This window comes from Bombina bombina, chromosome 2, assembly GCF_027579735.1.
Source record: "Bombina bombina isolate aBomBom1 chromosome 2, aBomBom1.pri, whole genome shotgun sequence".
NCBI lineage: Eukaryota > Metazoa > Chordata > Amphibia > Anura > Bombinatoridae > Bombina > Bombina bombina.
The window spans coordinates 849,824,203-849,846,869 of NC_069500.1; the positions used below are offsets into that span (position 1 = coordinate 849,824,203).

Genomic DNA, 22,667 nt, shown 5'->3' on the forward strand with positions numbered 1-22,667 from the left:
ATAAAGCAGTGGCGGCTCGTGGGTTATTCAAATGGGGGTTCACAGTACATGAACTGGGGTTAAACACCATCTCTCCTCTTTTTCTCTCTCTCTCTCCTCTTTTTCTCTCTCTCTCTCCTCTTTTTTTCTCTCTCTCTCTCTCTCTCCTCTTTTTCTCTCTCTCCTCTTTTTCTCTCTCTCTCTCTCCTCTTTCTCTCTCTCTCTCTCTCTCTCTCTCCTCTTTTTCTCTCTCTCCTGTTTTTCTCTATCTCTCTCCTTTCTCTCTCTCTCTCTCTCTCTCTCTCTCTCTCTCTCTCTCTCTCTCTCTCTCTCTCTCTCTCTCTCTCTCTCTCTCTCTCTCCTCTTTTTCTCTCTCTCTCTCTCTCCTCTTTTTCTCTCTCTCTCTCCTCTTTTTCTCTCTCTCTCTCCTCTTTTTCTCTCTCTCTCTCCTCTTTTTCTCTCTCTCTCTCTCCTCTTTTTCTCTCTCTCTCTCTCTCTCTCTCCTCTTTTTCTCTCTCTCTCTCTCTCTCCTCTTTTTCTCTCTCTCTCTCTCTCCTCTTTTTCTCTCTCTCTCCTCTTTTTCTCTCTCTCTCCTCTTTTTCTCTCTCTCTCTCCTCTTTTTTTCTCTCTCTCTCTCCTCTTTTTCTCTCTCTCTCTCCTCTTTTTCTCTCTCTCTCTCCTCTTTATCTCTCTCTCTCCTCTTTTTCTCTCTCTCTCCTCTTTTTCTCTCTCTCTCCTCTCTTTTTCTCTCTCTCCTCTTTTTCTCTCTCTCTCTCCTCTTTTTCTCTCACACACACACAAACATAAAAACTCACAAATATAGAAGCATTTAGTATCTTCCCTCACTGTTCCTTTCAGTGTTCTTAGCTATTGTGCAAACATTGTTTTCCTTTATTGATTGTAAAAACATTTATTGATATGGGATTATGTGGTGAGTTGGAGAGGGGAATATCACTGAGACAAACAGACAATGCATACAATATTGTTATTTGCAGGTCATTTCTGACATTTTATAGAACCAGTGTGAGGCAAAAGAAGGGGTCAGCATGTCAGTTGTATTTTTTAAAAAAAGCAGAGTTCATAGGTTGGGTCAGATAACAGATTAACAACTTCATGTGTCTCCTTTCAGTAAAGCTGAGAGGAGACCCATGAGATCGTTAATCTGTTTAACGCTACTAAAACAAGTCCATTTGTCAGTACAGTCTTACTTAGCCTGTCTGTGTAAAATATCCTGGCAGTCTGCAGACCAGTCTAAACTAATAGCTTAGCAAATGTGAAACGTCTCCTGCAAACTGCCGGAGACTTTAGAACATGAATCTTAACAGATAAGCTGACAGGCGACAGCTTACAACATTTTTAAGTAAACTAAAATGAGGCTCCCACCTTGTTAGGTTTGTTAACGGCAGGCAGCAGCAGAGAAGTTTTTTTCTAACAAGCGATCATGTCAGCAACATGCCTAGTAAGACTCTGAGATGGACCCCCAGCTTGAAATAATTTCAGAGTGGCCACTCACAGATTTGGCAATTACTACTGCACCAGTGCACTGCCCTCTCTACAGAAGCCCGCGCAGGCTGTTACAATTGCTGTATGTGGCCCCTGCTGCAGCACCCCCGCTGGCCACTATTAAAATTTTTTTAAACTAAATCAACACCTACCTTACAACATTGTTGGAGCTTTGAGGCGAGCCATTTTAAAGGGAGCAGTGCTGATGGGCCCCCCACAAGTGGCAGACCTTTGCAATCGTGGAAGTTACGCCCCTGGTTTTGCGCCGCCGACCAAGCTCCTCCTCCCCTCACTGTGACACTGACATCACATGGCTCCTGCCGCACAGCTAAATCTGTGCGGTTAGGAAGATATAGGAGCTGGGTTGGGGGCGGCGCTACTAGCACTAAGAAATAAGTGCTCTGGGCTTGAAGCCTATACTTCTATGTATCGCACGTGCGATAGATAGAAGTATAGGCATTTAAGGTTAAGCCATGTAATAAAAGTCCCACTCTCCAAGTAAAAAAAGTTTAAAATTTGACTGCAACATTTTGGGTTGATTAAATATAATTTTCCAATAGTGGTGTTATTGGAAAAATTATATTTATTTAGCCAAAAAGTAGGTTTTTTTTGTTTTGTGTTTTTTCCTCTCAGCAGGGGTCAGGGCTCTCATGGGGGTTCACGTGCGACTGTGAACATATAGAGGAGCCTCCACTGCTATAAAGAAGAATATGCACAGATACTGATCTAAAAATCCAGTACTTACTTAGAAGCTCCCAGTTTAGCACGTTGATGAGGTTAGCTGGAACACCCAGTGAAAGGGTCTGGGTAAACAAAAAGAGCAGATAATTTCAACCTCCCCCCCTTCCCTGCATATGAAAAGACAGATAACATAAACAGGAGCCTGCAGGAGTCTGTAAACGCGCGTATATATCTGGTACTGTGGGGCTTGGTTAGGAGTCTGAAAATCAGCACAATGTTCTTAAAAAAGTAATCAAAACTATACATTTTTATAAAAACACTACCAGATGGGCTATATAAATGGATCATCTACAAAACATTTATGCCAAGAAAAATCTAGTTTACAATGTCTCTTTAAACAGAGGAGGGAAATAACATGGCTGTACCTGCACATGCCAGACGCACACTCCTTGGCAAGTCCCGGGACGAGCATCCTGATTGGCTGCTTAATACCCCTTTACAATGGAGTGTGGCTAAATTTTGAGGTAAAATATCTTTTTTTTTTTTACATAGAGATGTTCAGGTAATAATTTTTAGTCAAAATTGATAGCTTTGCTACATCACTTTTAAGTGCTTAAAAATTTGGCTATCATTCCTCTTTAAATTTTTACTTCCACAACTATTTAAAACAAGCTGATGTTGCTGCTGAGACTGGAATTTCTTCCAAAGGTGGTGTTGATTGTATATGGAGCGTAAAATGTGTTCTTGTACTATACTGTACTGATTCACCATGAAGTGGACAGTAACTCCCTACTATGACTTGAAAAAAAAAATCTTAAGAACATAAATCACTCACACAAAGTAAGGGAGAAAACAAATAGACTGTTAGAGATCCCATAGGGATAAATAAAATAAAGAAATATTAGGCACCACAAGGCTAAAATGGCAATCTCTACTGCATTCCCAACAAATATAATGCCTCTGTCTTTGTTTTATAAGACAAAAGCTTGTATTTCTTCACAAATCTTCATGAAACATGACAGGCTTAATATTTAAACTTCAGTCAAAGCCAGCTGAAGGCCCTGCAATAATGAAAAAATATAAATCTGCATATGTCATACATAGCTGAAAATAGATGGAAATATATTAAACCATGAACTGAACACGATGTACTTATATTTTCAAATAAAATGCACACAAGGAAATGTTCCTTTATTTATAAAAGTAGAAAAAAAACCCCATTAAAAATAAAGCTTCTATTGTAAGTTATGAATAACATTTTTCCTATTTCACTCTAACCAGGCTTCATGCATTTTCTGTATAACCACCTAATATAAAGACATTTCTAGAGACTCGTGAGAAATGCAAAGTGACATACCAAACAGTATTTCTATTTGTACCAATAAGATTGTGCACAGAAATATACTGGAGACACATCAGCCCATGTCTCAGTTTATAGAATTACTGGACCCGAAGGTTTGTATTCTAATAAAATAAGGAAAAATATATATTTTCCTAAAACATTGTGTTCAGTTCACTTCTGTATGAGGAAAAATAAGGAAAAAAAAGATGAATTTGGACTCCTTGAAGGACTGACGGACATTGCCAATATAATTTAACTGATGTGTAAATTATTCATTGGAAAAGTTTATTTATATAGAGGCGGAATAGAGGGTCCTAGAGTAGAGAGGGCGGGATAGAGGGTAGGGAAAAAGATTGCTGAGGGGGGGGGGGGTAAATGAGGGGGGCAGCTACAATACAGAATTTTTTATTATTATGCCATAATAAAGAAAAATAATAGAAAACAGACAGCTGCCAGTACCTAAGATGCCGGAAAATAGTTAGAGGGGGGAGAGTTCGAGAGCATTTTTGGGAAGGATCAGGGAGGTGGGAAGGTAAAGGGGTAATCCTACACTTTAAAAAATAATAATAATAAAACTAATTAAATTAAAAAGGTCTAAAACTGCATACTGGAAGACTGCCAGTATTTAAGATGGAGGTGACCAGTGGGGGGTGGGGAGGGAAGAGAGCGGTTTGTGAGGGATCAGGTAGGGCTCAGGGGGTGGGAAAGTAATCTCTACACTAAAGCTAAACTGATTAACCCCTTCACTACTGGGAATAATAAAAGTGTGGTGTGCAGCTGCAATTAGCAGCCTTCTAATTACCAAAAAGCAATGGCAAAACAATATATGTCTGCTATTTCTGAACAAAGGGGATCCCAGAGAAGCTTTTACAAACATTTGTGCCATAATTGCACAATCAGTATGTAAATAATTTTAGTGAGAAACCTAAAGTTTGTGAAAAAATTAACGATTTTTTTTATTTGATCGCATTTGGTGGTGAAATGGTGGCATGAAATACAGTATACCACAATGGACCTAGATCAATACTTTGGGTTGTCTACTAAAAATATATATAGTATTGATAGGTAAATAGAAAAAAAACAAGCCTTTATTTCTGTTTAAATGGAGTGATGGCAAAAATGCTAAAAATGCTCTTGTCTTTTGGGGAAGTTTTAGTCTGAAATGCCCAGTCCTTAAGGGGTTAAAGATTAAATCTAATTTATAAAGGTTTTACTAAGTCCATTAGCACTTTAATACACAAGCATGAAAAGCCCCCCAAAAAACTGAGTGAAAATTGCAAAGTTGTAGTGAGGCATTTTGTCTCGCGCTATCTACACTCCTGATAAGTCATTTCAGGGGCTTAACTACTGGGGGTGCAGAGTTTGCGACTGAGAGCTATCTCTCTGGTAAATTCCATGCAGCAAACACTAATTACTTTTTCCTTTTGGAAAAAAAAGTTGTTGCTTTTTTGACATATCAATTAATTATGAACCTTTTTATTAAAAATTAGCAAATTTGCAAAAAAAGAAAACTCCCTAATGCCCTAATCCATTCATCTGTCCGAAAGTTGTTAGCATTTGAATGTCAAATCTTAACATGGAATTATCACTTTAATTTACGTTGTATATATTGGACTAATCATCATGCCAGCGAGTTATTGATCACCAGACCCTTAGAGAGAGCAATTGAAAATGAACATTTTAGTATTTATCTCTCTCATGCCTTACTGGGTGTAATACTGCAGTAGTGAGGTTAGTGTCTGCCTAGGTAAGGATCCAGCTGAACGAGACCCAGGATGTGACTACAAAAAGGATGCAACTTGTGGGCAATAAAGTACAAATCTATGATGAAGAGAAAGTTCAGTTAATAGGTAGGAGTTTGCAACTTACTAGAGGCAAAGGAAGTACAAAACTGGATTCCAGAGTGCTGCGAAAGTAGATGTGATATAGTGCCAAAAATGGTGCAATATGGCTCCAAAACTAATGAGATGGCGCAGCAAAATAACATGACGCTTGTCAAAATACACAAACAACAAGGCAATTGTTGCTAAGCACACACTGTGCCATGACACTGGACTGTTGCCCAGTATTCATATTTTCAGTATAGATGGCAGTTTTACCAGGCAAATGCAGCTATTTCTCTTGTAAGGTGTATCCAGTCCACGGATCATCCATTACTTGTGGGATATTCTCCTTCCCAACAGGAAGCTGCAAGAGGATCACCCACAGCAGAGCTGTCTATATAGCTCCTCCCCTAACTGCCACTACCAGTCATTCTCTTGCAGCTCTCGACAAGACAGGAAGTAGCTAGAGAGATGTGGTAAATTTATGTAGTTTATCTTCAATTAAAAGTTTATTATTTTCAAATGGTACCGGAGTTGTACTGTTTTAGCCTCAGACAGAAAGTTGAAGAAGAGTCTGCCTGTGGTTTTTGATCTTAGCAGGTTGTAACTAAGATTCATTGCTGTTCTCACACATAACTGAAGAGATGAGGTAACTTCAGCTGGGGGAATGGCATGCAGGGTCTCCTGCTATGAGGTATGTGCAGTTTACATTTTTCTAGAGAAATGAATATGCTAGAAAATGATATTAATACCGGATTTATTTAAGGTAAGCCTGATTACAGTGATTTAATAACGACTAGTATCATGCTTGCTGTAAAAGGTAATATTCTTATTACTTTCTCACATTACTGAAAATAAGATAACGTTTGCTGGAAGTGTTTAAACGTTTTTTTCTATATATTGGTGATAAAACTTTATTGGGGCCCAGTTTTTCCACATGGCTGGCTAGATTTTGCCTAGGGATAGTTTTTTATGGCCCTCTCACTGTGAGTACAGGTTGGGAGGGGCCTAATTTCAGGCCTAAATCGTGCAGTAGTTTTTGCAGCTTGAGACTTCCAGCTTCCCTGAAGGAGTCCCCTGAACACTTAGGACCTCTACAAAGGGTTTTTGTGCCTTCAAAAGTTGTTGTATGGGCAGGTATGGCCACAGCAGAGCAAGTGGGTGCAATGCTCTGTTAGTCTATTATACACACTGTAAAAATTTCGTAAGATTTACTGCTTTTTATCACTGTTTTTCAATTTCTGACAAAATTTGTTTCTCTAAAAGGCACAGAACCGTTTTTATTTTTTGCTTGTTTACATTTATCAAAGTGTTTTCCAAGCTTGCTGGTCTCATTGCTAGTCTGTTTAAACATGTCTGACATAGAGGAAACTCCTTGTTCATTATGTTTAGAAGCCATTGTAGAACCCCCTCTTAGAATGTGTACCAAATGTACTGATTTTACTTTAAGTTATAAAGATCATATTCTGTCTTTAAAAGATTTATCACCAGAGGAAATTGACAAGGGGGAAGTTATGCCGACTAACTCGCCCCACGTGTCAGAACCTTTGACTCCCGCTCAAGTGGCGCCAAGTACATCTAGCGCGCCCATGGCATTTATTTTACAAGACATGGCGGCAGTTATGGATCATACCCTTACAGCGGTATTGTCCAAACTACCAGGGTTACAAGGAAAGCAAGACAGCTCTGGGACTAGAAAAAATACAGAGCTCTCTGACGCTTTAGTAGCTATGTCTGATATCCCCTCACAATATGCAGAAGCTGAGGCAGGAGAGCTTCTTTCTGTGGGTGATTTTTCTGACTCAGGGAAGATGCTTCAACCTGATTCTGATATGTCTACATTTAAATTTAAGCTTGAACACCTCCGCGTGTTGCTCAGGGAGGTTTTAGCTACTCTGGATGACTGTGACACCATTATAGTGCCAGAGAAATTGTGTAGATTGGATAAATACTATGCAGTGCCTGTTTACACTGATGTTTTTCCAATACCTAAAAGGTTTTCAGAAATTATTACTAAGGAATGGGATAGACCAGGTGTACCGTTCTCTCCCCCTCTTATTTTTAAGAAAATGTTTCCAATAGATGCCGCTACACTGGACTTATGGCAAACGGTCCCTAAGGTGGAGGGAGCAGTTTCTACCCTAGCTAAGCGTACAACTATTCCCGTCGAGGACAGTTGTGCTTTCCTAGATCCAATGAATAAAAAGTTAGAGGGTTAACTTAAGAAAATGTTTATTCAACAAGGTTTTATTCTCCAGCCTCTTGCATGCATTGCCCCGGTCACTGCTGCTGCGGCCTTCTGGTTTGAGTCTCTGGAAGAGGCCTTACAGGTAGAAACTCCATTGGGATCCCTGGGTGTTGGAAATTGTGTCCCAGGGATATCTTCTGGACTTCAAAGCTTCTTCCCCAAAAGGAAGATTTCACCTCTCACAATTATCTGCAGACCAGATAAAGAGAGAGGCATTCTTACATTGTGTTCAAGACCTCCTAGTTATGGTAGTGATCCACCCAGTTCCAAAGGAGGAACAGGGGCAAGGCTTCTATTCAAATCTCTTTGTGGTTCCCAAGAAAGAGGGAAACTTCAGACCAATCTTAGATCTCAAGATCCTAAACAAATTTCTCAGGGTCCCATTGTTCAAGATGGAGACTATTCTAACCATCCTACCTATGATCCAGGAGGGTCAATACATGACTACCGTGGATATAAAGGATGCTTATCTTCACATTCCGATACACAAAGATCATCATCGGTTTCTCAGGTTCGCCTTCCTAGACAGGCATTACCAGTTTGTGGCTCTTCCCTTTGGGTTAGCTACGGCACCAAGAATCTTTACGAAGGTTCTGGGGTCACTTCTGGTGGCCCTAAGGACGCGGGGCATAGCAGTAGCCCCTTACTTAGATGACATTCTGATACAGGCGTTGAATTTCCAAATTGCCAAGTCCCATACGGACATTGTTCTGGCATTCCTGAGGTCTCATGGGTGGAAAGTGAACGAAAAGAAGAGTTCTCTATCCCCTCTCACAAGAGTTTCCTTCCTGGGTCCTGATAGATTCTGTAGAAATGAGGATTTACCTGACAGAGGACAGGTTGTCAAAACTTCTAAATTCCTGCCGTGTTCTTTATTATACTTCTCGCCCTTCGGTGGCTCAGTGTATGGAAGTAATCAGCTTAATGGTAGCGGCAATGGACATAGTTCCGTTTGCCTGCCTACATCTCAGACCGCTGCAACTCTGCATGCTCAGTCAGTGGAATGGGGATTACACAGATTTGTCCCCTCTACTAAATCTGGATCAAGAGACCAGGGATTCTCTTCTCTGGTGGCTATCTCGGGTCCATCTGTCCAAAGGTATGACCTTCTGCAGGCCAGATTGGACAATAGTAACAACAGATGCCAGCCTTCTGGGCTGGGGTGCAGTCTGGAACTCTCTGAAGGCTCAGGGGTCGTGGACTCAGGAGGAGGCACTCCTTCCAATAAACATTCTGGAACTAAGAGCGATATTCACTGCTCTTCAGGCTTGGCCTCAGCTAGCGGCAGTGAGGTACATCAGATTTCAGTCGGACAACATCACGACTGTAGCTTACATCAACCACCAAGGGGGAACAAGGAGTTCCCTAGCGATGTTGGAGGTTTTAAAGATAATTCAATGGGCAGAGATTCACTCTTGCCATCTATCAGCTATCCATATCCCAGGAGTAGAGAACTGGGAGGCAGATTTTCTAAGTCGTCAGACTTTTCATCCGGGGGAGTGGGAGCTCCATCCGGAGGTGTTTGCACAGTTGATTCAACGTTGGGGCAAACCAGAACTGGATCTCATGGCGTCTCGCCAGAACGCCAAGCTTCCTTGCTACGGATCCAGGTCCAGGGATCCCAAGGCAGCGCTGATAGATGCTCTAGCAGCGCCTTGGTCCTTCAACCTGGCTTATGTGTTTCCACCGTTTCCTCTGCTCCCTCGTCTGATTGCCAAGATCAAACAGGAGAGAGCATCGGTAATTTTGATAGCACCTGCGTGGCCACGCAGGACTTGGTATGCAGATCTGGTGGACATGTCATCCTTTCCACCATGGACTCTGCCTCTGAGGCAGGACCTTCTACTTCAGGGTCCATTCAACCATCCAAATCTAATTTCTCTGAGGCTGACTGCTTGGAGATTGAACGCTTGATTTTATCAAAGCGTGGTTTCTCCGAGTCGGTCATTGATACCTTAATACAGGCGCAAAAGCCTGTCACCAGGAAAATCTATCATAAGATATGGTGTAAATATCTTCATTGGTGTGAATCCAAGGGTTACTCATGGAGTAAGGTCAGGATTCCTAGGATATTATCTTTTCTCCAAGAAGGATTGGAGAAGGGTTTGTCAGCTAGTTCCTTAAAAGGACAGATTTCTGCTCTGTCTATTCTTTTGCACAAACGTCTGGCTGAGGTTCCAGCCTGTGTTTAAACCTGTTGCTCCGCCTTGGAGTTTAAATTTAGTTCTTAAGGTTCTTCAAGGGTACCAAACCTGTTTTTTTACCTAAGGTGGTATCTAATAAAAATATCAATCAGGAGATTGTTGTACCGTCACTGTGTCCTAATCCTTCTTCAAAGAAGGAACCTCTCTTTCTTTTTGGCTAAGGAGTATAATACGCTTAGCTTATGAGACTGCTGGCCAGCAGCCTCCTGAAAGGATTACAGCTCATTCTACTAGAGCGGTAGCTTCCACATGGGCTTTTAAAAATGAGGCTTCTGTTGAACAGATTTATAAGGCGGCGACTTGGTCTTCGCTTCATACGTTTTCAAAGTTCTATAAATTTGATACTTTTGCTTCTTCGGAGGCTATTTTTGGGAGAAAGGTCTTGCAGGCAGTGATGCCTTCCGTTTAAGCCCCTGCCTTGTCCCTCCCTTCATCCGTGTCCTATAGCATTGGTATTGGTATCCCACAAGAAATGGATGATCCGTGGACTGGATACACCTTACAAGAGAAAACATAATTTATGCTTACCTGATAAATTTATTTCTCTTGTGGTGTATCCAGTCCACGGCCCGCCCTGTCATTTTAAGGCAGGTGTTTTTTATTTTTAAACTACAGTCACCACTGCACCCTATAGTTTCTCCTTTCTCTTGCTTGTCTTTGGTCGAATGACTGGTAGTAGCAGTTAGGGGAGGAGCTATATAGACAGCTCTGCTGTGGGTGATCCTCTTGCAGCTTCCTGTTGGGAAGGAGAATATCCCACAAGTAATGGATGATCCGTGGACTGGATACACCACAAGAGAAATAAATTTATCAGGTAAGCATAAATTATGTTTTCAAACAACAAAACAAAGTTAAACAAGCTATTTGTAAACAATTTAATATATTACAGCTGGTAAAATAGATCATTGCGGGGGGGGGGGCACATTAAAGTGAGAAAATTTACAACACATTATCCCTTTAAGTCAGTTATGCATATTTTAAACTATTTCTCTTTTAAGTGTTTATGAAAGAGAATATTTTTAGCATGATGTTCAAAAGTATATTAACTTAAATAAAAAAAAATATGCCTCTAATGCTTGACAGACACTTTGCAAATATTTAATTGCATTTATAAAATATGCTTTTTGAAATTATCTTCTAGATTTGTGAAGCTGGGAATCATTACATCAATGTGGCCCTAGTCCGTCAACGGTGCCAAGGTTTGTCTCTCATTCTTTTCTTACAAAGTTACTTAAATTACTCTGAAAGACACAAATCTTTTTTTTAAGCAGTGTATTCATGTGTAGCACCTACAGATAATTAGAAAATCTGTGAGCTCAAAAAACTGCTAATAAATTGAAGCATACGAAAATACTTAAAGGGACATGAAACCCATTTTCTTTCATGATTCAGATAGAGCATGCAATTTTAAACAACTTTCTTTTTACCGCTATTATTAAATTCTTCATTCTCTTGGTATCGTTTGTTGAAAAGCAGGGACATAAGCTCAAAAGCGTAAATGTGCATGCAAGAATGTTATCAATTTACCCTGCCAGACACCAGACCACCAGACAGAAGAATTTTATTTTGTTATTCAGACAAGAGCATACCATTTTAAATAATTCCAATTTACTTTTTTTTAATCAAATTTATTTAGTTGCTATTAGACGTGTGCATTCATCAGCCGCTCCCAGCCTTTGGTTTTTTTGGTAGCCAGATTAATTCTTGTGAATATTCACAGGGCCGGCTCAACCATGGGACCAAGTGGGTCCAATGGACCCAGGCAGCACTTGACAAGGGGCAGTACTTCAGTGACTGAGTTATTAACTGTCAGACCCCTCCTGTTCTCTGTCTCAGTAGGGGAAGTCACAGGCTCCCAGCAGCATAACCTTATTATGCACAAAAACACATAACAGGTCAGGTGCTACATTCAAGGTGAGACAAAATGCATCTCTTCCCTAACTTCCTTTCCACTTATTGCGCAAGCATTGGTTGCATGCAGGTAGGCAGGCTTAGTAAGGTCCGCGGCCAGGTTAGTAGGGTTGATATGCTAATCAGTAATGTTACTAGTCGGGGGAGGGGTGGGCATCATTGCATTCTCCGACCCAGTCAGCACAAAATCTTGAGCCGGCAGTGAATATTCAACACACTAAGATCTTTGCAAATCTAGATCTTAGTGTGTTAAACTTTCACAAGAATAAATCCAACTCTAAATAGAGCTGAAGGTCACTGAATGAAGCTGACAAATGCACACGTCTAATGGGAACTAAATAAATTTGATAAAAAAAAAGTAAATGGAAACTTTTTTAAAAAATTGTCTGCTCTATCTGAATCACAAAAGAAAATTCTTGGGTTTTATATCCCTTAAAGCTTTTTATAAAAAGTATGAATTTCTAAATATACTGTTTTCTACCCAATCTCTAATTGTCCTATATTTTTCATAACCTTTTATAATTTACACTGAACATACTTGTACCACACTGTCTTGTCTTTCAATTTTTTTCATTCTGTCCCAGTTGTTTGGTATTTTCAGTATTTAGGAGCTACTATGGGGTTTGTAAAAAAAAAAATGTAATGGCAATTATAGTTTTAAATTGAAATGTTCTAATGCATTACAGCATTGCTAGAGTTAAAATGACAAGCTCTATGGGAGAAATTTATGAAGCTTTAGGGAGCTTCGGTGCAGCTGATTTTAATGAGATTTTTATTAAAGTGAATTGATGATTTACACGATGAGGGTCCTCAATAAATTGTTCTGAATTCACACCTGCTTGCAGTACTTTCTTTTTTAAAGCAGGCTCAGTGTCAGACGCTATTGCACCATCATCTGTACTTGTTTCTTGAGGTACATCAGAGAGGTGTGTCGCTGTAATCAATCTGCTGGGACCGGCGCCACCAAACAATATCAGCTTGGAATATTGGTGATTGAAGAAGCCAAGGCTGGCAGCTCAGTGAACTTAACCCTATAAACTCTGCACATAATTTAAGAGAGCAGTGAGTGTAGATTGCATCTGCCAATGTCTCTGTAACACCCGATTTATTATTCACATAGCCCGTGAAGCAGGTTGAATAATATCTGCCGAGCTAGGAGGGCATTGGGACCGGCAAATACTTTTTTTTTTCTTCACTGTATAAACCTAGCTATGTTATCAGTCACTGACTAGGGGCTGTAGCCAATGAACAAGCTGTGTGCGGTAGGTAAATTATTGACACAAAACTGCTATAAGCAATACCAGAACAGGAAGTTTTATACTCCTTTACCTGCAAAAGTTTTATGAGTGTCAATGGCACTTTATATATATATATATACATTATTCTTGATCAAAATATTGTGTTCATTTTTTACTACACTGTCCCTTTAAGGGTTCAAATCAACATGCTATCATATTCATAGTTTTAAGATTTTGATAAAACAAAGGGCCTCAAGAAAGAAGATCCCTTGATAGAGGAAGTCTCCAAGGTGGGCACAAGGACATCTGTACCAGATCTGCAAACCAAATCCTGGAAAACTGGTTTCTTGAACATGACAATGAGCTCACTGTACTACAAAGGCCTCCAAAGTCAACAGATCTCAATTCAATCTTTATTCCCAAAAATTGATTATATCGAATTCTGAATTCAGACCTGTGGGGATTCTAGTCCTGAGTCTGTGTATCCAAAAGGCCTCCCTTTTGGCTAGGAGTTTGAGAGAGACAAACTCCTAGCCAAAAGGGAGGCCTTTTGGATACACAGACTCAGGACTAGAATCCCCACAGGTCTGAATTCAGAATTCGATATAATCAATTTTTGGGAATAAAGATTCTTGGGTCTGTGTGTCCAAGGGCATCCCCTGAGTACGGCTTGAAATTGAATTTAAATTCGGAAACTGAAAATTAAAATTGAGATTTGGAATTTAAATGAAGTATATTTGGAGCACATGTATAAGTTTATTTATTTATTTATTAATTTAATTGGATAATGTTTGGCAACATTAGTCTCCAGCAAAGGGACAAGGGAAGTATTTTATGCAAAAAAAGTTTTTTGTAAGTCTTTGCATATTTGTGCAGATTTTTCAGTTTTTTTATTGACTCAATTTTCTAAAAGTTTAAAAAGGGACTTAAAAGCCTAGATAGAATAGCTTAGGGCAATAAAAAATGATAAGGATATTTTGGCAGACTTTGAAATTGAGATAAAAAAGATAACAAAAGTGTAAAGTCTAGAACTATAATATTCAGGCTATAAGTCAACTGTTAGTCCCAACCGGGAGTTCATCTGAGCAAAAGCAATTGTATAATGTTTACATTACTTATTATTGTTTATTAAACATATATGAATAATACTTTATATTGGTGTATCTGTATAATAGGTGTGTTCTTAGAAACCGCCCAGGATAATTGTTTTATCCAATCACAATTTAGCACAATGTATTTAAAGGTGGATTGGGATTATGAGCATTATGCTACGATTACGGCCAGTTAGGCTGAAACGCGTCAGCAATAAGCTCTTTGGGTGATTTCTACACACACCACAATGTCCTTTGTTGTTGTGAAATAATGCTTCTGGAAGGAAGTTATTGTGACCTACAATAAAAGTTTTTTAACAAGTACCCTGGTGCAGCTCATCACTTTGTTGTTCTGGAGGGGTTTAGTATGTTTACTAATATCAGAGGTCTTGTTCTCTTTACATGATAAAGGGAATACACAGTTTTTCCTTTAAAGATATATTTTCTAATTTTTTACATTTCCTGAGATATATTTGTTGCCTGTGAACGTGTTTTTTTATTCACTTGATTTATTGTTGACAGGATCTGTCAGCTAATGTTCATTTTACTTCTAATACCTTTAAGCCTTAATGCTAAAGCTAACATACTCAGTTATCTTTGGTAATGTACTTCACTACTTTGTGTAGAAAATAACAGAAGCAGAATCTTAGGAATCTAAATGTCTTTCAACAGAGCAACTTCAGACATATCAAAGTCAGAGCACTTTAATTTTATATCAAATAAATGAAGACAATTCAGAGGAATCCTGAAAAAATAAACAAAAGAAGAAAATTACAGATTGTGTATGTAGAGAAGATGATTTTAGTGTATAGATACGATAATAGTTATGCTATGGGCAATAGTTACCAAGATATTCCAAAACATTGGTGATATTTTTCTGCCGCAAGTAGTGATTATACTGTGATCAATGTTCAAGATAAAAACAAAAAATGTGTGCTAAGCTTTGGGCACAAAAAGCTTTAAAGATAAAAACATGATCTGTATAATCTATATACATATGTCATAGAACTAAAAAAAGTGTATATTTAAAAGGACATTCTATTATAAAAAAATGAATTACTAAAATGTGTTTCTAATAAATCAGTATCAGTTGTGTATTTTCCTGATAAACGATTCCCCCCTCCCAAAATTGTTTTGTCTGTGCACATATTTGTCACCAAAAAAATGGTGGATATACTGTATGAGGATCAGAAAGACCCTCAAGAAACCAAGATCCCTGGATATTGTCCAAAAAACTAACCAAAGGACAGTTTGCTCCCACAATGGAAATCTCACATCTTGCCCCCCAATCAGATCTGTTGGTGTTTGATTTGATAATCAGCTTTGAAGTGCTCCCAAAAATAGCTTTGCCATTCCAAGCATTTATTTATATAATCACAAAAAGGAGGTCCTCTTTCTCTCTGTAAAGAAATCTAATAGTAGATCAAGCTCTTGTGTAGATGTTGTATTTTTCACTGTTTTAAAAGACCTATAGTAAAAAAAAGATCAGGAAAAATAGCTTGTAGTGAGAATGAGTAACCTAGGAATCCAAGCCAAAGTCCAGAATGTGAAGGAAGATTTCTTAAAGAAATATTTTTATTGATATTTTTAGCCCTTGGGAATGCTTAGAGTGGAATAAGAGTTATCTATCAGAAAACTCAAAAAGGTGAGTGTCTGATCAGGTGAAAGAACTGATTTTCTAAAAATCCATATTTCTATAAAAGAAATGCGATGTGTAAAAGATAGCTAAAATATCTATTAACATATAAGTGTCTTGGTTCATAAGGAAGAAACAGTATCTTCTACGTAGATAATCAAGTGACCAAAGGAGCACAGGAAAGTCCAAAGAGCAGGTAAGTAAAGTGATTAACACCCTCCATTTTTTAAATAACTTTAGGAAATTAAGGAATATAGATTTCTTAAATGTATAACAGGATATAACTTCTCATTCTGTTGCTTTACAATGAACATATTGCTTATGAAACCATTTCAAGAAAATGGGGCTAGGACTAGGTATATAACCATGTCTGAGTGATAAGTTTGAGTGATAGGTTTAAAGTTCTGAGTCTAGAAAACTGTATGATTTGAAAAAGGAAATACTAACTTGTGGAAGTTAAGGGAAAAAAAGCACATATATGAGGATTATGAGAAAACCTGAAACTGATTTTAAGACCCAAATTTAAAAGAAAAATTGCTAGTCTGCCACCTATTTTGGGGGAAAGAAACCCTTGAGGGTCTGTGGTATGTGGTCTTAAAGGGACACTGAACCCAAACATTTTCTTTCATGATTTAGATAGAGCATGCATTTTTAAGCAACTTTCTAATTTACTCCTATTATCAATTTTTCTTCGTTCTCTTGCTTTCTTTATTTGAAAAATAAGGCATCTAAGCTAAGGAGCCAGTCAATTTTCGGTTCAGAACCATGGATAGCACTTGTTTATTGGTGCTGTCCAATCAGCAAGGTGTGACCCAAAAATAGGCCGGCTTCTAAACTTTCATTCTTGCTTTTCAAATAAAGATAGCAAGAGAATGAAGAAAAATTGATAATAGGAGTAAATTAGAAAGTTGATTAAAATTGCATGCTCTATCTAAATCATGAAAGAAAAAATTTGGGTTCAGTGTCCCTTTAAACGTCTGCCTGTAGTAGTTGGATGAGATCTTATGGGAAAGTAAAAAGGATAGGATGGATTCGGAAATAATGAGCAATATTTGAATTAAGACCTATTGATGTAGCCCATATGGTCAGGAAATGTACCTCTTCCTTTCCTAGCCCCTTTAAAAATGCAATCTAATGGGGGGGGTTTCCTACTATTAAACTTGTTTAGGGTTTTAAATGTGCTCACATGGTTGCTGAGTTCTTTGAGGTCCTGTTCCACAAACCCTAAATTTTAGTAAATTGGACTTTCAAAGCTTAGTCCACTAATCTGGGGGTCAATGCTACTCAAAAACTAGTCTATATAGACTATATAAACTAGTCTAGAGACTATATAGGGTCAACTGACCTTCAGTGATTAGCCAATCTACTCTCTGGTCACTCAACTTGTTTTCTTATTGACTGTTGTTTTTATGGCAGTTACTGCCCATGTATTTTTCTAATTTACTATTTTTCTTCTTTATGTGCTGCTTCTGTATTGAGTAATATAATGAAGGGTTGATAAAAAAATATTCATCTCTAACTTGCAATAAAATCACATTATATACTATGTAGAAAAAAAGGACTTGGCTCTGTTGCAGACTTCAAATATTGTTTCTCACAGTATAATATACAACATAAAAAAACAAACAAAAACACACAATTTTGTGAAGAGCTTTAAAAAAAAAAAACTCAGCAGAGATGCCTGATAAAATTTATTTATACAAATAGGCAATCTATACTATAATTGCGTTTGTAACGTCCATCGGCAGTTGCGCACGCATCCTCAATGGAATGTTGGCAGCGCAAGGCTGGGTGGTGAAATAATCCATGCAGCTTACAAAGGCCAACGAAGCATTACAAAAGCAAAAACTAACCGCCCGCATCAAGTATTAAAAAAAAAGAAGAAACTAATCGCCCACATCAAGTATTAAAGGGACACTGAACCCAAATTTTTTCTTTTGTAATTCAGAAAGAGCATGCAATTTTAAGCAACTTTCTAATTTACTCCTATTATCAATTTTTCTTCGTTCTCTTGCTATCATTATTTGAAAAAGAAGACATCTAAGCTTTTTTTTGGTTTCAGTACTCTGGACAGCACTTTTTTTTATTGGTGGATGAATGTATCCACCAATCAGCAAGGACAACCCAGGTTGTTCACCAAAAATGGGCCGGCATATAAACTTACATTCTTGCATTTCAAATAAAGATGCCAAGAGAATGAAGAAAATTTGATAATAGGAGTAAATTAGAAAGTTGCTTAAAATTTCATGCTTAATCTGAATCACGAAAGAAAATTTTTGGGTACAGTGTCCCTTTAAAAAAAACAAAAAACTAACCCCCGCATCAAGTATTAAAAAAAAAAAGAAACTAATGGCCCACTTCAAGTATTAAAAAAAACAAAAAACTAACCCCCGCATCAAGTATTAAAAAAAAAAGAAACTAATCGCCCACATCAAGTATTAAAAAAAACAAAAAACTAACCCCCGCATCAAGTATTAAAAAAAAAAAAAAAAAACTAACCGTCCACATCAAGTATTAAAAAAAAAAACTAACTGCCCGCATCAAGTATTAAAAAAAAAACTAACCGCCCGCATCAAGTATTAAAAAAAAAACTAACCGCCCGCATCAAATAATAAAAAAAAAAAAATATCCGTCCGCACTAACTTTTAATACAAATAAATACATTTTTAACCCCTAAACCGCCATCCACCACCAACGCAGTCAACTAATTTAATTATTTAGTTCTACAAAGCAAATAAAATTATAAAACCCTACTAAATCTATCAACCCTAACATTACAAACTACTAACTGACGGCTAGATTACGAGTTTTGCGTTATGAGTGAAAAAGCCTCATAACGCTGCTTTTTCACTACCGCTGCTATTACAAGTCTTGTAGGTATACCTGTACCACAAACTTTTTTGGCCATAACGCAACGTAACTACCTCACCTTTCAAAAAGTCCTTTTTCAATGGGACTTCAATAGCGCTGGTATTACTTGGGAAACCAAAAAGTGAGCGGTACAGCCTATACCGACAAGATTCGTTCCTCCATCTAAAGTCAGTAGTTATGAGTTTTACGTTACAAATCTGTAGCATAAAACTCATAACTAAAGTGTTACAAAGTACACTAACACCCATAAACTACCTATTAACCCCTAAACAGAGGCCCTCCCGCATTGCAAACACTAAAATAAAATTATTAACCCCTAATCTGCCACTCCGAACATCGCCGCCACTATAATAAACATTAACCCCTAAACTGCTGCACTCCCGCATCACAAACACTAGTTAAATATTTGAAAAATACAAAAAACACACAGCGCCCACCGATTCAAAGTAGCTTAAAAACAATTTTATTTGTGCGCATAAAGATAAAAATTCACACTTACAAGATTGCAGTGTTTAAAAAGCCTTTCATATAAGTGGCAGCAAATGTCCGTGGTTCACCGAAAGCTGATTCAAATCTTGAAATCTTGTCTTGGATCTTTGTTTGTATAGTTCACAGCCTCCGCTGCTCTCTTATAGCAGCATTCTTTGTAACCGAATGTCGGCAGCTTGTGTAACCGTTCGTCTCAGCTGGTATTTGGCAATCTAAGAGCTGTCACTGTTTTAACCCTTAACGTACCCAACGCGTTTCCTTTGCAACGAGCAAACTTCTTCAGGGGTATTGATCTTTTTGCTTTACTAAAGAATATTTACAATTGTCCGAAATTTAAAATCCTTAAACCGGATATGACCTGTCAGTGAAACCGGCTCCAATACAAGTATGTGATCTTACTGGGTCCTAATGCCCAATCAAAACACCTTATCAGATCTTCTTACAATGTTTCACAGGACAATCAAAACATATATATGCATTTTATAGTGAAATATACATTTACTTATATTACCCAATAAATATAACACTAATGTTTAATTTAATATAATCAAAATTACAAAGAAAGAAACTAAAGAAAATATTTTTTTTATATATATATTTAGTTCCAGAAACTCTAACTGTTACAATAATGCTATTGGTCAATCACCATTGCGGGCACATTTGTATTTCAAAACCGTTATATTTCCTGCTCCCTAAAAATATTTCACTCCAAATAGATTATTATTACATACTAAGTATTATATAATCTACTCAACTCTAATTATGACCTATTTATACAAGAACTGTTTAAGATAATATCCTCTTTTATTCAGGAAAAGGCAGCCAAATCCAAATCAATATTTAATCCCATTGGATGGAGACTTCTTAGTTCAGTGATCCAAAAAGTCTCCCTCCTCCTTAGTTTGGTGAGACGATTTGTTCCCTCTATTTTATGGGGAACCCAATCTATCACCTTGATTTTTAAGCCTGCCGGATTACTGAAGTGATAATCCGTAAAATGATCCACTACACTATGCTTTATAACTCCTTTTATAATATTATTTTTATGTTCCCAAAACCTCGTTTTTCTTTTTCTTTTTGTTCTTCCCAAGTAAATTTTATTACATGGAAAAATAATCTGGTAAACCACATAGGTTGACTCAAATGTACATCTAAATTTCATATTATAGCTTATATCACCCATTGCATTCGAGAATGAATTAGATTGCAATACATGTGAACACATGCTGCAATCCTTTTTTTTAGTTAGTTAAATATTATTACCCCTAATCTTCTGCCCCCAACGTCACCGTCGCCACTATACTAAAGTTATTAACCCCTAAACCTAACTCTAACACCCCTAACTTTAATATAATTAAAATAAATCTAAATAAAAATTACTATCAAAAACTAAATACTTACCTATAAAATAAACCCTAAGCTAGCTACAATATAACTAATAGTTACATTGTAGCTATCTTAGGTTTTATTATTATTTCACAGCGAAGTATGTATTTATTTTAACTAGGTAGATTAGTTAGTAAATAGTTATTAACTATTTACTAACAACCTAGTTAAAATAAATACAAATTTACCTGTAAAATAAAACCTAACCTGTCTCACACTAACACCTAACATTACACTACAATTAAATAAATTACATTAATTAAATACAATTAACTAAATTACAAAAAAAATAAACACTTAATTACACAAAATAAAAAAGAAATTATCAAACATTTAAACTAATTACACCTAATCTAATAGCCCTATCAAAATAAAAAGCCCCCCAAAAATAAAAAAACCATAGCTTAAACTAAACTGCCAATAGCCCTTAAAAGGGCCTTAAAGAAATCAGCTCTTTTACCTGTAAATACAAAAAAAACCAACAGTAAAACCCACCACCCACACAACCAAACCCCCCAAATAAAATCCTATCTAAAAAACCTAAGCTCCCTATTGCCCTGAAAAGGGCATTTGGATGGGCATTGCCCTTAAAAGGGCATTTAGCTCTTTCTCTTTGCCTAAACCCCTAATATAAAAATAAAACCCACCCAATAAACCCTTATAAAAACCTAACACTAACCCCCGAAGATCCACTTACAGTTTTTGAAGACCGGACATCCATCCTCATCAAGCCAGGAGAAGTCTTCATCCAATTGGGCAGAAGTCCTCAATGAAGCCGGGAGAAGTCTTCATCCAAGCGGCAAGAAGTCTTCCTCAAGGCGGGCAGAAGTCTTCATCCAGATGGCATCTTCTATCTTCATCCTTCCGACGAGGAGCAGCTCCATCTTCAAGACATCCGGCGTGGAGCAATCTCTTCATACGGTCCCAGCTGTACACTGAAGGTTCCTTTAAATGACATCATCCAAGATGGCGTCCCTTGAATTCCGATTGGCTGATAGAATTCTATCAGCCATTCGGAAATAAAGGTGAAAAAATCCTATTGGCTGATCCAATCAGCCAATAGGATTGAGCTTCAATCCTATTGACTGATCCAATCAGCCAATAGGATTGAGCTTGCATTCTATTGGCTGATTGGAACAGGTAGGTGGCAGCGATGTCGGGGGCGGCAGATTAGGGGTTAATAAGTGTAATATAGGTGGTGGCAATATCGGGGGTGGCAGATTAGGGGTGTTTAGACTTAGGGTTTATGTTAGGGTGTTAGTTGTAAAGATAAATGCTCTTTCCCCATAGGAATCAATGGGGCTGCGTTATGGAGCTTTACGATCCTTTATTGCAGGTGTTAGGCTTTTTTGTAGCCGGCTCTCCCCATTGATGTCTATGGGGAAATCGTGCACAAGCACGTAAAACCAGCTTAAAGCAGCACTGGTATTTGTGTGCGGTATGGAGCTCAACACTGCCATATTGGCTGCTAACGCCGGGTGTTTGCAAACCTGTAATAGCAGCGCTATTAAAGGTGAGCGGTGGAAATAACTTGCAAGTTATTAGCCAGCCACTCATAAAACTCGTAATCTGGCCATCCGCCACTAACGCAATAATCTAACTATTAACTCCTACACCGCCAAACCCACAACGCAAATAAATAATTTCAATATTAAATCCCCTAACCTAACAACCATTAAATTAATCCCTTAATTATTTAAAATAATAAACAACTACATTACTTACAAAATAAAATAAAAAAATCTAAGTTTACAAAAAAACTACAATTGCAAAAAAAAAAAAAAAAAAACGAAAATAAAAAAATCAAATTACCAAAGTTTAAAAAAATTAAACCTAATCCCTATGAAAATAAAAAGCCAACCAAAATAAAAACATCCCTAATCTAAGAATAAACTACCAGTAGCCCATAAAAGGTCTTTTTGCAGTGCATTGCCCCAAGATAAACAGTCCCCCCTAACAGTAAAAAAACATAATTTATGTAAGAACTTACCTGATAAATTCATTTCTTTCATATTAGCAAGAGTCCATGAGCTAGTGACGTATGGGATATACATTCCTACCAGGAGGGGCAAAGTTTCCCAAACCTCAAAATGCCTATAAATACACCCCTCACTCACACCCACAATTCAGTTTAACGAATAGCCAAGAAGTGGGGTGATAAAAAAGTGCGAAAGCATATAAAATAAGGAATTGGAATAATTGTGCTTTATACAAAATCATAACCACCACAAAAAAAGGGCGGGCCTCATGGACTCTTGCTAATAT

The 22,667-nt window shown here is 37.7% G+C and overlaps 1 protein-coding gene across 1 annotated transcript in view; it reads left to right on the plus strand.

Moving 5' to 3' along the window:
* The window catches only part of TECRL (trans-2,3-enoyl-CoA reductase like), a 1,178,878-nt gene that overhangs the window by 884,111 nt on the left and 272,100 nt on the right, over positions 1-22,667 (plus strand). The window contains exon 10 of the mRNA XM_053700120.1: positions 10,922-10,964. Within this exon, the coding sequence (XP_053556095.1) occupies positions 10,922-10,964 (43 nt within the window). The remainder of the gene's footprint in view (positions 1-10,921; positions 10,965-22,667) is intronic.